Raw genomic sequence first — 15,359 nt, 5'->3', positions numbered from 1 at the left:
CCTCTGCTGGGAGCTCTGGGGGCTGTTCCTGCCCGTCCCTCCTTCATGTCCTGCTCAGCTAAGAGCACCGAGGCTTTACAGCTTCCTCCACCGAGCACGGAGCACGAGGGCTCCTCCGAAAGCCCCAGATGGGGGCTGACCCCCACTCCCAGGCTCTGGTGGGCTCCAGCATGGTGGCTCTGCGGCTGCGTGCATGGAGCTGAGGCTTTGGGATGGCTCTGCAGCAATGGGATGTGCAGAAATCCCTGGGGCTGCTTGCAAGGCTCCCATGCCCTCCCATTGAGCTTTACTCTGGATTTTATGTTCCCTTTCCTTAAATAAAGAAAAAGCTCTTGTTTTTAGAAACCCACGCATTTGTCCCAGTAACTCTCCTGCTGCCTCTCCATTAGGGATTTTTTCCGTCTGCCAAAGGTACCCCAGCCTCCCTCCAGAGCCAAGTGAAAGGCAGAGACTTGCTGCAGTTTTGGAGATGGAGCAGCTCTTTGCGGTCTCTGGCCAGTTATCCTCCACTAACAACACCCTGTGTTCACGTCTGCCGGTCTGCTGCCTGTCTCAAGGTGCTTCTCTGGCTCAGATGCCCTGCCAAGCTCTAGGGATTAACTTCTCTAATCTCGGGGGCTATTTGACCACACATCTTGGTCAAACTATGCTGGGATGAAGGAAGAGCTGGTACAGGCAAGCTGCCACCCAAGGCAGGGGGGCAATGAATGCCTTGAGCATATGAGCATCCTTGATCTTCCAGCTCTGCTCAGTACCTCGATCTGCCTCCCCAGGGGACCTGTGAATTAAACAGGAACCTGACTCTGGTGCACTCCAGGGCTCAGCAGCTTCTGCACAGGCTCAGCAGGCTGCTCGCCTGTGGAACTTGCAGAGGGCAGGGAGCCCACAAAGTCTTTTTTCTGGTGTGATTTTGCTGCTTTAGGGCTGAGCTCATGCTCTGGGCAGGGGGAGGGGGATCTGAGGAGGTCTGCTCTACCCCAAAACCCATTTTCACACAACTGGCAGGCTCCTGGTAGTTGAAACACCACCAGGTTGGACTGAAATTGACCCCCAGATTCATGTCCTTTAAGAAAAGGGAAGGAACATGCTGTGTGGGGTTACGCAAACCTTTCTCCTTAAGAAATTGAGCTAAAACCATCTAGGCGCTGGGGGCAACTTCCTCAGCGTTGAAGGGACCTGCACTTTTAGAAAGGGCTGAGCACCCTGCCAGCTGGGCTCACTGAAGGCTGGGAAGTGGAGGCTGTGCATCCCAAGTTGCGTCTGACCTTGGTTTCCACTTGCGAAATGGCTCCAAAATCTAAAGCACCCTCCTGCATGCTTCTGGTGGGATGGGGCTGCTCTCCCCACCATGTTCCCTGGGATGGGCACCAAGCTGTCCACCATCAAGCTTTCCAAAAGGCCTTGGGCAGCTGAGCTGCTGTGGTCCAGGCAGGCTGCGCCAGCCTCTGCCCTCTGCTTTGATATGGTTCCTCGCACCACGCACGGGTGGCCTGGCCTCAGCTGTGGCATCGGCTGGGGAGAATGTGCCAAGGACCTCAGGTCCAGAGAAAGAAGATGCAATGTGCTCCTTCTCCCAGCCTTCCCATAAAGGTCCTCTAAACGATGATGGGAGAGCATCACGATGAGGCCAGGCTCCATCTCACCCACTCCAGCGCTCAGGAAGATCGGGTCATCCCTACCTGCTAGCCCCAGTCAGCCTTTGCCAGAGCTCCTAAATTAATCCAGGAAGGCTGGGCTTGTGTAGCTCCTCTGTAACAGCAGCCAGGTAATTTGTGCTTTCCATACCAATGCTTTTCTTCAGGCTGCTGGCAGGAGAGGCTTTTTGTGTCCCTGATTAGAATTATCAGGCAGGATGGCCCTTGACAGCACGCAGGGAAGAGCTGTGTTTATCCTCTATAATTGCTGCATGCTTCTCTGTCTCCTGCTGAAAGCATCATCTCATTTTGGGCTGAGTCTAGGAAACCACAGGGCTGAGCTAAGTTTTCTGTGCTTTAGAGTAGTCTGTGAACAGGAAGAAAATTTATTTCTGATGGCAGATTTGTCCTGCTGCCCTGGGGTGTTGGGGGCTGATGTGCCCTTTGGGGTCACTCTGAAGATGCTGCTGGCAAAGCAGACCCTGCATCACAGGGTAGCTAGCCTGGAGAAGGGTAAGGAGGGAGAGGGAACAGACATCAGGGATGCAGGGGTTGTGCTGTGGACTCAAATATGGTTTAGATGAAATCTGGTTTAGTCTATTTGCAAGAACATATTTCAGTCAGATACTGTACGGCTCTCCTGAAGGGGTGGGGTGCGTGTGATAATTCCCAGCCATCCATCACCTAGAGCTGATCAAAACTTTTTTAACTGTGAGAGCCTTTTAATAAAACCATCTGCACATCACAAAGTCACAAAGTCACAAAGTCTAACCTGCTTTAGCTCAGAACAAGCTGTCAGCACAGGTTGAACAGACTTCATCTGGGAAAGTGCTCCTGCAGCTCTCTGCCAGCTGCCGGAACAGCTGACCCAACCCAAAGCATCTTCTGGCTCTCAGAACTTCCAGCAAATGCAAACACCGGGTGCTCAGCTGCATTTCCTTTCCTGCTCCTCCGGCGGCCCAGAGGCGGGAGGAGGCCCAGAGGTCTCTCCGTGGCTGGCCAGAGCAGAGCAATGCTCTGCGTGTTGTCTCACCTCCTGCACATTGCAGCCAACTTGTGTCAGCTGCTAAACTCAGCCTAAAAGCTTGGGGTTTTTTAAACCCCTTCCTACAGAAAAGCATCCAGGCTGCAGTTTCTGCACCAAGAATTGCAGAATCCCCATCTCTCTGACAGTGTTTCTCAGTGGTGAACACCGGTGCTGTTAAAGGTAGTTCTTTGGGGGTTTTATTTTTTTGAATTAGAAGAGGTTGGTTCCAGCTTCCAGCCACTGCTGCCGCCACCCTTCCTGTGCTTCTTAAGTCCTTCACTACTGCGACACTGCCGTCGCGTCAGTCTCAGTCTTTGTGGTACGCTGTGCAGCCTGGGCTTCTCAGGTCTCCCATGGCAGCACAGCACTTCTAGGCTGGGGACAGGGTTTTCTGTGTCTCCCCTCTAGTCTCTTTAATCTTCTGGACCCCACAGGACCATTTGTCCTCTTCCCAGCCCCCCTGTATTGATCTGCTCTATCCTTATGGTCTCCTGGCTGTGGGCAGGGCGGGGAGAGCCCAGCTTCTCCCACCAAAGGGGGTCTGCTAGGGAGGGGCTGAAGGCAGACCTAGGAGATAAAGTGTTTTCAGATGTTCTCTCCGGGTGGCAGAAGATCCTGATGGGGACGGACGGGGTTTGGCTTTTCTTTCTAGGGAGAGCTCAGTTCCTGCCATTTTTGCGCAGAATGAGACGCCGAGTGAGGAACCAGCAATTTGTGGGCAGGGCGCTCGCCTGGGAACGCAGACCCGGCCCGAGTTCGTGTTCTGCCTCGTTTGGAGGAGGGGTATTATTTTGGGATGGATGATTTTCTGGGGATCTCCAAATGAAAGGGTGAGTTACATTACCCCTCAGAGGGAAAACAAGCGTTGAAAGCTTAAAGCCCTTTATGAAAGCATTCCTTGGTGTCTGGTGAGCACAGCAGCTGCTGAACTTTGCAGTGAGCCCAGATGCCTTCCCAAAGGACGTTCTCCCACACCGTGGTCCACGCTCTTCCATAAGGGATCTGCTGCCACGTGGAGACCCCCTGGGAGCTTGTGGGCTTCCTCTGCTATCCTAAAAACCATCCTCAAGGCCTAGGTGGTAGGTGGCCTGGCATCTGGGAATGGGCCAGCTCTGGCTTAGACACAGTCCCCGCTTCTCACCCGGAGCAGGGCTTCCTTCGGAAAAGCTGACAGCTGCTCAGTGCGGGTCAGATTAAAATAATCACAGGGATCCCTCCTGGCCATGGGCTTTTGCAGGCAACGTGACTAATCCCCCAAGGCACATGCCACCCATTCTTACCACAGGTGTGCCCTGCAGCCTGCCTGCCCACGCACAGCCCACGTGCCATCCTCAGACGTGCCAGCCCCCCTGTGCTGAAGCAAAGCCACCCACGGCTGAGCTGGGGCAGCCAGATCCTCTCCAGAGCTCTGGACCTGCAACGTAAGTGGAAGATCTTTGCTTGTACCTCCTAGATAGGAGCAGGCTGCTGCCAGCAGCACCTCTAACAGGATTTGGTGCTATGCTTCCGTGCTCTCTGCGAAGCACCAGCTTAATCCAGTTGTGCACTGGCAGAAATCAGTGCCTGAAAGGCAGGGTCACGCCACCTTCTTGGGAAGAAAAAATTAATCTCCAAGTCCATCATCCACAAAGGAAGGAAACTGAACAAGACTTGATTTGTCCCTTTAGTCCCTATGGGCATCCTGGGTGGCGGGAGATGCTGAGGGGAGATCACAAGCCCAAGGACAAGCTAAGTAGGTCTAGGTGCTTTGAACAAGCCCGACCCAGGGTCAGACCACTGTGGTCAGCAGTCGGGTTGAGATCTGGAAACACACAGAACTGCAGGTGGATTCCCAGGAAAAGCCAGCAAAACAGGCGACTTCAGGAAAGTGCCCTCTGCACCATCTTGAAGCCCTGGCGACTGAGAGAGCTTCTCAACCTACTCCTGCCATCCCCTGCTTTTTTTTTTTTTTTTTTTTTTTTTCCCCAAGCTCAAGTGACTTGCCATGAGAGGACTTCTTTTCCATGCCTCCAAGCCACCATTTCCCTGCAAATGGACCCATCTAAGGATCGATTAACCACGTTCTCCCCGCCACAGGCAGCAGCAAAAGGACACTCTTTCCATTACTAGATATATGCAAAGAAAAGCAACAACCTCAAATTTGGTGTATTTTTGTTGAGATAGATCTCAACAAAAGTATTTTCTCATGAAGTATCAGTTTTCATGAAAACTGTCAGACTCTAAAGTGATTCAACAGCAAATTCCTCTGCTCCGATCGTATTTCACTGGGGGTATTGGGTTTACCAGCCCAGATCACATAACCTGGCAGATGAAAACCGCCTAAATGTTGACTTTGCCATTATGGTTTCTCCCTCAGGAAAAATGCTTCCCCCTGTGAGATCAATTTTTCAGTCCCGTTCCAGAGGGGAGAAGCAAACATCAAAACACCAGCATTTCTCACAAGGCAGCTTTTTCCAATCAGTTCTAATAATGATCAGAAAAATCTTTAGTTAAAAAAAACCCAAAATACAAGCAAACATGAAGTGTGTATCCCCTCCCCCTTTATGTAAAAGGTTTTAACTTTTTTAGCCTCTCTCTCCACACAGAGCTCCAGTTCCTTTTTTTTTTTTTTTTTTTTTTTTTAAAAGCTGGTTGTCATTTCCTCTTCAAAATGCCGTTGCAACGGGGAACGGGTCCTTATAAAAATGCCATTTTCAGCTTCCCCTTGCTCAGGAGAGAGGTGCTGTCTCCCTGTAAAGTTCTTGGTCACCCTGCATGCCCAAAGACTGCAGCCCACCCGCCTCTTCGGAAACCAGCTGCCAACCTCCTTCCCCAGCCAGCAATGCCCCTTTGGTGGCACCCATCCTTCAGCTCCTGCACCAAGAGCTTCACAGGGGCTGCTGGAGGGCCAGGGATCGGCGGTGGGTGTAAGGGAGCTGGGACCAGGCAGAGCAACAGAGAGGGAGCAGGCAGGCACACGCAGCAGTTGGGTATGTCAGGGCAGCGGGGCCACCTGCGACTGCTCCTGCAGGCTTTGGCACCGAGATCTGCAGGCTGAGCCTTTTGTGCCGGAGCTTGCAAAGCCCTGCTTGAGAGCTGGGGATAAATGCATCACCCAGGGCTGCTCTGCAGGCAGGTGGGGAATTCTGGACCCAACCGCTTGCATCAGCATCCCTGCAGGGATGCACTGCATTGCAATTCAGCCCAGCTGGGATGGGAGTGAGGGCTCAAAGAAGGGGCGTTAGAGCAGGGCAGGAGGTCTCCAGTAAGTTTGCCTTCCTTCTCCTCTTTATTTGAATCCCTATACTAAAGCACATTGCTCCCTGCCCATGTGCCAGAGCTGCCGTCCTGCTCAAGCAGCACCTCTGGGTGCACATAGCACAGAGCCAGCACTACTGCCTTTGCACCTCAGCACACGAAGACGAAGGCGAGTCGCTTTTGTTCCTTTATTACACATTGCCCAGGCGTGGTAAAGCAGCAGCAGCCAGCCCCAGGCCCAAAAAGCAGGCCGTGGAGAGCTGTGATTGGAGAGACCTTCACAAGAGATTGCCAAAATGGCAACGATTTTCATGTTGGGCAAAGATTCCCTTTAATCTGTGAAGTCATGGCTGTGGCTGAGCCCGACTGCCGCTTGCCCGAGCATCCCCACCCCATCCCTCTGAAGCCCACATCGCTATTGTACTCTGAAGGAAAGATGAAGGTACTTTTTTCTGACAGACCAACTAGTCTGAGAGATGCATAAGCATTTTACACCCTACAGCGTGTAAAGCCTTCCCCACTCCCCCCCACCTCCCTCCACATATGCATGAACAGAGCATGTCTATCCACCCCCCCCCCAAAAAAAATAAACCACCCGCCAACCCCAAGGCATCCCAGAGCAGCAGCGATGCTTCGAATCAGAACTGCAAACACAGGGTGCATCTTTATCTAACCTTCCCAAGCACTGACAGTCTAAATGCTAAGCTGCTTACACGGGCTAATGGCAATATATCCGTGCTGCGAGGCTTCATCTTTCCACGCACACCCCCCCCTCCCTCCACTTCCCACCTTTCTCCATGTCCTTAAACCAATGCTTTCTCACTCGAACCCCTTGGCAGATCAAATACAGTGTATGCAGCATGTTCCCAGGGAGCTGCATGGCGCAGAGGGCACGAGAGCGGAGTTCAGTGTCCAACACAGACAAGCTGCTCCAGCTGTAGGAATCCCAGCCCAGAGCAGAGTCCGGTGTGTGTGTCCCTCCCACCCAAAACACGTACATGACAATGTTCAAGTCCACACATCCAGGGAGGGTTGGGAGCTACAGGCGGCTACTGTAGAAGTCGGAGAGAGGGAAGAAGGTTGGTGGTCAGCAGCTGCTACAAGGAAATGCTGAACAGGTTCAACGTGGAAGAAGGAAAAAAATAAACCAGGAACAAACTCAAGAGGAGGCAAAAGGGGGGGTGCTTGGATCTGGGGGTCGGATGTCTACCTTTGAGGCAACAGCCAGCAGAGGAGAGGAAAGGGAGAGTTGGTGCTTGGTTTGTGGGTTTGGGGGTTTTTTTGGTGTCACTCACGATAGAAAACATATTCGGTGTAAGAGGTCCAGATCCTGTCATCTGTCTGGTCATGGGCGAAGGCACAGGTGCCTGTGGAGTTGCAAGCCACCATGTGGAAGCCAGCATCGGCCAGTTTGTCAAAGGCTTGCTCCAGGAAGGTGAATTTGAGGTAGTACCTGGAGGTGTACCTCTCCGGAGGCCTGTCCGGGTCCCTGCTCTCATTCAAGGTATCCCCAAAGACCTCCTTGGCCAGCGATGTCTTGCCGCAGACCATGATCCGTGCCACCCTGCGGAACTTGGCATCCGTCTGGCTGTCCCTGCCTAGGGTGTAGGAGCCCCGGTAGCCAATGGTGATGAAACCTGCCCTGCGGACATCGGTGCTGGCAGCACCTGTACTGGTGGTGACGGGAGCTCCAGGGCCACCAGACACGGTGCTGGGGAGCGTGGCACTGGCAGAGGTCAGGTTGCGGGTGGCATCCGCGTTGGGGGAGAGCTCCTCTGGGTCGCTTTGGCATGGGTCATCTCCCAGCGAGTTCTGCTTGCTGAGCTTGGGGGCCAGCATCTTCACCAGCTCTGGCAGCATGAAGTACTCAGCCTCTCGCTGCAGACGGCTCCTCTCTGGGAAGTGGTCGGGCAGCACCAGCTGCTGGTCCCTCATGTAATCCAAGATGTAGCGGAAGAGGAAGCCATCCCGATCCACAAAGAACCGTCCCTTGCTGTCGCGGGCCAGGGAGCGGACATTCTTCTGGGTGAACATCTCCCAGAGGAGCGAGCCAGGCACACTGACCAGGGTGGGGTGGCGGGTGATGTAGACTTGTCCACCCACGTTAAGTTCAATGATCTCAGGGAAGGGGAAATCCTCGCTGGGTTTGGCACAGCCCGCGTTGTCTGCCAGGGCCATAGTGAGCTACCGCTGCTTCCCACCTGCAACAAAAAGCAGCAATTGCCAACGTTAAGCCTGCCAGCAAACACAGCCCATTGTCCCACTGATCCCAAACCAGAGCTCGCTTGCTTTGGGTCAGCAAGCAGGCAGGATTGGGCCCCTGTCTCTGGGAGTCTGGAAGCCAGCTCTCTTCCCCAATTCCTGGCTCTTGGAATAAGTAGCATTATCTAATGCTGCCTTCCCTTCCATAGCCCGTGGTCTGAACATGCCGTCTCCACCCACAGCCCTCCTGACAGCCAGCTCCCGGGGCTGGGGCTCAGCCCCTCAGCCGAGGAAGGCACAGTGATGCCATACTGATGCTAACAACAGGAAAGGCAGGCCTGTCACACCCTGGGTCTGACCGGCGCCCCGCCTGGCCCAGCATCCTGCCAGGCAGGAGGAGGTGCTGAGCATGCCAAGGCAGGACTGCATTACGGCGCAGCATCTCCTGCCGAGCCGGTGTGCGGGCAGGGAGTTTATGGTCCCACACAAGGAGCACCCACCGCTCTGCCAGAAAAGCAATGCTAGATAACACTGTAAAGGACAGAGTGACGGTGCCTTTTGGCACTCCTGCTCCGTCCTTGCCCCTGGAATGTACTCGATGGAGGCTCGAGGCCAAGCTGGGAGCAGGTGAGAGATCGCAGAGCCTCTCCAAGGCTCTGGGACCAGGACAAACACCAGGCTATTGGCACAGCCTCGGGCCACATGCCATGTATTTATACATTTCCCAGCGGCAAGCTGGTTCTTAGGCATCTCTTGACACTGCAAATCAGCGCTTACATAAACCTGGCTCAGCAGATGGACTCGGGATCCAGCCTGGCCAAGCCACGCTCCCCTGTGCAGGGATTCGGGACACCTCGGGGAGCGGGGGGTTCCCTGCGCAGCCCCTGACTGCCCGGCAGCCTTGGTCCCAGGCTCTGCCCGCGCCCTGCGGGATGGTAGTGCAGCTCTGGGACTGCTCTGAACTTGGCAGGAGCTGCCCGCACCCCCCCCCCCCCCCCGGGATGGTCCCCGCACCCCCCCGGGGACGGGTCCCGCAGCCCCGCAGCAGCACCAGGGCTCGCCCCGTCCCTGCGCCCCACCGGGCGGCGCCGCCGGAGCGGCACGGGGGGAGCCCAGCGCAAACTAACGGGCGAAGAGCAAACTCTGCGGGCACCCCTGGGCGCCGGGGGGCGCCGAGCCTGCGTTCCGCACGCCCCCTCCCAGCTCGCAGGGATGGCTTTCGGGGTTTGACCAAGGAGGGACTTGGGCATGCCTCCGCCAAGGACCAGGCTGCAAGGATCGGGATGAGGATCAGCGCGGTCCACCTGGCTCCCAGCCCCCCCCACCCCCCGCAGCGCCTCGCAGCCCCTTTCCCCGATGATGTGCCCACGCCGCTGTCCCCCCGCCACAGAAGCCCAGGCAGCAGCCTGTGCCCAGCCGGCGGGACCCAGCCCCCTTTGTCACGGGCGGCGGGGGCTGAGGGCTGCGGCTGGGCTGCACACGGCGGGGCTCGGGGCTTCCAGCGCTGGGGGCACGGGGAAAGCCGACCCCCTGCCCGCCCGACGCAGGGAGCGCGGCTGCTGGCAGCTGCGACCCCCCGCCCCGCCCCAGGACCCGGCAAAACCCCAGGGGGACCCCGCCGGGGCCGCTCCGGCTGGGGCTGCGGGAGCCCGAGCCCCCCTCCCCGGCCAGGGGACCCCTGCCCCATCCCGGCGGGGCTGGAACCCCGCCGCTCCCGTTACCTCCGCAGGGCGGCCCGGCCGTGCCGTGCCGTGCCGTGCCGTGCCGTGCCGTGCCGTGCCGTGCCGTGCCGTGCCGCCGCTCCGCTCTGCCCGCTCGGCCCTGGCCCTGCAGTTTTATGGTCGGGAAGGCGGCGAGCGCCATCCCCCGCCGGCCCCGGGCCCGCCTCGCCCCCGCCCTCCCTCCCCGCCTCCCCCACCGCCCGCTCAGCCCCCCTCAATCCCTGCATCCCATCGGGAAGCTCCGTGCCGGGGCCAGGCGAGGCCAGGGTATTCCGGCGGGGCCCCTTTCCATGCCCGGCAAAGCAAGATTTGGATGCCATCCCTCACCCAGCCGGGCAAAAGCACTCCAGCATCCCGTGCCTCCACCGCGGCAGGTCCCGGGGGATACCCGGGGAGCTGCCTGCCCTGCACCCCCAGCCCCGGGCTGGCGATGAGAAGGGGACGGTAGCTCTTCAGATGCTGCACTGCTGTGCACGGGTGCTTTGCCCGCTTGTGGTGGGTGGTGGGACTGGGTGCTGGCCCCCAGTGCCCCGGTGGCAGGCAGCAGGTGTCTGGCAGGGCGGTGTGGCCAGCCGGCAGCCCCCCCTGCAGCTGAGTGGCCGGCTGTGGGGCTATGGGGCTCAGCACGAACCACAGACACGATGGGCTCGGCATGTTTAGGGAACCACGGGCAGATGCAAGACCCTGGGTGCGAGGTGGAAGCGGTCCCCCAAACCAGCTGGTTGCCAGGGCATCCCTCACACCTCTAACCTGGCCTGGCCGGAGCCATCCTCCCACTGTCCCAGCTCGTGCCCCAAATCCCACATCTCCATTGCCACGGGGAGGTGCATTGCCACAGCGCTCGGAGGGGAGAGTGCAGCTCCAACAAGCACATATCCCCTTCTCATTTGGCTGGTGCAGCTCCCTGGGGTGGTAACGACACAGAGCAGGATGCTCAAGGACTGCACACCCTTGTCCAAAGGACCACTGCTTGTTGGAGTCCTTTCTGTTCTGTCTTTACTGAGATTAGCACCTACGCCAGGGTCAGCTTGGGGACACCTTGAGGTCCACATGGCAATGTGTCCCCCAGAGCCCCACAGCTGGCCGGGGCTGTGCAGAGATGGGGAATTAGGGATGGAAAGAAGGATACTTTTCTGTCCCAGACAATTTGCTCAGGGTCTGTTGAAAACATCCACTTGTTTGGTCCATACTGCTGTTCCTGGGATAATTTTCTATTCTTGAGCTGTAGGGACTGAAGTCCCCTTTCCGGAGGTATGAATAACACCCGTGGGATCATACAGAGCTTAGCCTGTTGTGTTTGTTAGTGCTAGTAAAGTGAGGCATGAGAAGAGAGAAAACATCTCTTTTTTGTTTGTTAAAAAGGCAGGTTTTTTATAAAGACAGGAAAATACGACTCCAAACAACATCTCAGTATTTGCCCATTTCCTAAAAGTCAGATTAAGGCAGCCCAAACCCCAGCCTTCTGTGATGGCGCCGCTGACCTGAGTTTGTCGACGAGTTTATTTATGTGTACCTGTCAGATTTTGTAAGGGCAGAAGATATAATTTCTACCCCACCTAAACATCAGATCCCACACTGAATCTGGGAACTTGGGTTCAAGGAACTTTTCTCATTGGATTTCTCACTGCTTTTTTCTTGTACCCCAGAAGTATCACACACAGACATGTGATCCCATCACCAAAAGTACAGTTAGAGATGGGATGTCTCCCAGAATCAACAAGCTGGGATGCTGTTCCCTGGGTCTATCAGTGTTTTGAAAAAATAAATCCGTAGGTACCAGCCTTGCTATAGCGAGCCAAAGGCTACCTGAAGAATGCCCTGACATGGAGAAGCCATCGCAGCATGGCTATGCAAAGAGCAGCCAGCGGAGAGGACAAACTCTGCATGAAAATGAGCTTGTGGATTGGCTTTTGCATATGTCCCGTCAGGGCTGTTTGCCGTTTTTTCTGTAAATTGCAGGGCTGTCTGCCAGCAGCTCTGTTTGCAGGTTAGCAGGTGAGAGCAGTCCCTAAAAAATCCCACATCAGGGGAGGTGTCTTGAATTCAGCAGCATCCTGTGAATTCAGAATTTGTCATTACTAGTGGTGTGGATCAGGGCTGCAAAGGCAAACGTTTCACACATTGAAACCAGAACTTTCCCATGTGCATGTTTTGTGGAATACATTTATAGATGGGGAAAATCAGAAATGGGATAAACTCTTTTGAGATTGTAGAAATGAACAACTAAAAATGTTCCAAACTGAAAAACAGATTTTTTTAAAAAAAAAAGTAAGATGAAATAGGGAACATTTTTAGCATCATAACTTTTTTACCTCTAAATTTTGTTTCACCTGCAAATGCTATAACTTAAGAGAAAAAGACTTGAATTTCCAAATTCCTCCTCACCAGACTGTAAAGTGATTACAGGCTGGGTACTGGACCTAACCAAAATTCTGGTTGGGATGGATGGATGGATGGATGGATGGATGGATGGATGGATGGATGGATGGATGGATGGATGGATGATGGAGATTGCTTTGCTCAACAGGTAGTTGAAGCATCTTCTTTGAAAATGGCCTATGGGCAGATGGAGTCACCATGAGCCTGTCTGATTGTTTGGGTTGGGTCAGGACACAATCCAGTGTATTTCTGTCTTACTTCTGGAGGCCTGATCTAATGTGACTGCAAGTTCACTGCAAAATTCCCATTGAATTTTCAGCTCTGTTGGGCCATGTGACCCCAACCATAATCAAAGTGAATGGCTCAGCACTTCAGACCATCCTCCCTTTCACCCATCCTGGCCCACAAGGGACTTGCAGAGAAGCAAAGGACACAGAAAAAAAGACTCTGTACCAATTTCTGTGCTTCTCCTCAGCCAAAATCCCGGTGGCAGTCTTACAAAACCTTATCAGATGCCAGCACGGACAGATGTGGGATAACAAGCCCTGTTAAAAAGGCTTTTGGACATGAGCAGATGTGAGCAGCCAGCTGAAAAAAGCAGGCTGGCTGTGTGCAGGCAGTTGTGCTTTCCATTAAAACTTCCACTCTGGGCTGTAACTCCATAAAACACCCTGGTGTGCCCAGTGGGAAGGGCTGCCCACTCAACAACCCCCAAGCTTCAAGGACTGGGGGCTGGGGGCTTTGGTTGAAGGATCCCCCGTGGCTTGTGTTTTCCTCCCAGCACCGGTGCAACAAGGGCAAAGGCTCTGAATGCGCAGGAAGGAAAAGCTGGAGGGGGTTGGTCTGGTGCTTATATTAGACTTTATTTGCTGGATGTTATTACATTAAGTTTCTCTCTTCAGTCCACTGTTTTCTCTGAACCCTGTTGGAAAGCAATCTCTTCGAGTCCTTACAGTGCTCCATCAAACTCAGTTGAAATTGCCCAAAGAATTCAAAATATATGGGGGAGGGCAGATGCAGAGGCACACTGTCTCACACTCAGCATGCACACATGTGTGCCTGCGCTGCAATCGTATTAATCTTGTTTCCTTAGGAAATGAACCTAAAAATAACCTGAATTTGATAATGCATTTGGAAGGCTGCAAAAGCAAGGCTGCCCCAGGGGAGTTGGTTGGAGGTTCCCCACAGAAAATGTTCTGCTCAGTGCCGTTGGCAAGGTGGCATCCCTGCCTGGAACGAGAGCTGCGAGGCTGGAGGGATGGGGACCTCATCTGGGGTCAGCAGAGTTATCCTGGAGGCTGTGCACCATCGGGGGCAGGACGTCAGAGTCAAATTCAGTCGCTCTCCTCTGGCATCCCTTTGGACCGTAGTGATGAACATCAGACAGCACTTTCCTCTCCTGTTGGCCTTCAAATGGATCAGACCCGTTCTGCCTGCAAATTCCTGTTCACCACCACCAGAACAACAGGTCAGCCCTCTGCAATTCTCATGCCAATGCCTGTGCTTGTCTTGCCTGAAGTAATTCTGCTGCTTTCCACAGCCCTTCCTGTCTAAGTGAAAATGCACTGAGCTGCTTTGGTGCTTTGTCCTCCACATTACCCAGGCTCAAACTGGGGCAATTACATGAGCTGAGATGGCAAGCATCCAGGCCACTGCTGACATGTCTTGAGGCAACTTGAAGCACGATCTCCAGAGAAGGGGAAGATGTTTGGCACCATGGAAGTGATGAGGGGGTCTGGAAACTCAGAAGAAGATGCCAAGAGGTTTTATAAATGAAACTAGCCTTTCCAACTTCTTCCAAAAAAGAACGAAATAAGAAGTTGGGTCTCACTGTGACTTCTGAAGACTTTTATCAACCGCAACAGTGGAATATGATTCATCCATGTCCCAAGAGAAGGAAGGAATGGGCTTAATGTGCGTATGTTTGTGTCCACTCTGTTATTACACAGAATGTGGTCTGGTGATTGCAAGGAAGGCGCTGGCATAGCTTCCTGGCTGCTATTTCCAGCTTTTTATGTTTTCTGAGCTTGGACACAATTCATTTCACCTCGCGGTGCCTCGACCTCCTCATCCACAGACTGGGGGGTCCTGTCTGCTCTCCAGTCACCATAAGCAATGCTAAAAACCTCTTCATGATGCTCCAAAACTCTTTGATAGGTCTTTAAATAGGTAGTTTTAAGGGCTGAAAGGACTATAAACTGAAAATAAGACAAATTTTTCCATTGCCTCATTTTTTTCTCAGCTAAAAAAGAAAAAAAAAATCAGTTATGTGCCCTGCTCTGATGATGATCTTGTGATACATCACTTTGTAAGGATGTTGTCACAGAGAACTGATGCTGCTACATCTGCCTGATCAGTTTCTTATCTAGAGATAACAAGGAGAAATGCGTGTTGAGGGAGGAATATTTATTAGAGGAAAAAATCTTGTATTTTATGTACATCAGAATGGTACAGCACACAGAAGTTCACATTCCACTCTTCCACAGTTATGATTCACAAATGAGGGCTAAATGCAAGAATCTTCCATCCTTAAACAAAGTGCAGCTAGTCCTAAAAAAGCAGCAGAAGCCCTGAGTGCAAGATGTTACGGGGCACTGCATTATTTTTAATACGTTCAGGGTCTTACAGCTCTATGGCCGCCAGTCAGCGGGAAAATTACCCTTTACAGCACCTCTGTTCCTCCCCCGTACTTCCAGCTCTGCCTGCCTCTTCCCCATCTGCATTTCCTTTTCTTCCTCTGTGCAGTGTTTCTTTCAGCCTTCCTCTTGCCTTTCCCTCTCAATGAGCTAATTAAAAACCCACCCTGGGGTTTTTGAGTGTCTTGAGAAAGGCGAAAAGAGAAAGGGTCAAAGGGGCTCTCCCCCCTGCATCACTGATCCCGCACAGGCCCCGAGGTGCCCATAAATCAGCAGCAAACCCCCACTGGCATCACTGAGACATCTCTTTGGCTCTCTTCCTTCACCTCCCTGCTCCAGGAGCTGTACAGGTCCGCCGGTAGGCACAGAGCACATGCACACGTGAAGTTAAATAGAAGTGACGATGCTTTCGTGGCTTTGCCTGCAACACCCCTCTGCTCTGCCTGCTAAGGACTTGCTGTGTCTGAGTGAGTAGCCTGGAAACTTCAGCCATCACCAGCTTCTATAAAAAGTGGTTAATCTA

General features: G+C 53.8%; 1 protein-coding gene across 1 annotated transcript; it reads right to left on the bottom strand.

Annotated features, from left to right (window-relative positions):
* Positions 1 to 6,072: 6,072 nt before the first annotated feature.
* Positions 6,073 to 9,974, bottom strand: LOC129785578 (BTB/POZ domain-containing protein KCTD12-like). Its single transcript, XM_055818179.1, has 2 exons — positions 9,822 to 9,974; positions 6,073 to 8,099 (listed from the first exon to the last, which is right to left on the bottom strand). The coding sequence occupies exon 2, from the start codon at positions 8,074 to 8,076 to the stop codon at positions 7,186 to 7,188; it is 891 nt and encodes a 296-aa protein (XP_055674154.1). The 5' UTR covers positions 8,077 to 8,099; positions 9,822 to 9,974; the 3' UTR covers positions 6,073 to 7,185.
* Between the last annotated feature and the right edge of the window lie 5,385 nt (positions 9,975 to 15,359).

This window comes from Falco peregrinus, chromosome 13 (assembly GCF_023634155.1).
Source record: "Falco peregrinus isolate bFalPer1 chromosome 13, bFalPer1.pri, whole genome shotgun sequence".
NCBI lineage: Eukaryota > Metazoa > Chordata > Aves > Falconiformes > Falconidae > Falco > Falco peregrinus.
The sequence above is the reverse complement of the archived record's forward strand: the minus strand, read 5'-3'. Positions and strand labels throughout refer to the sequence as shown.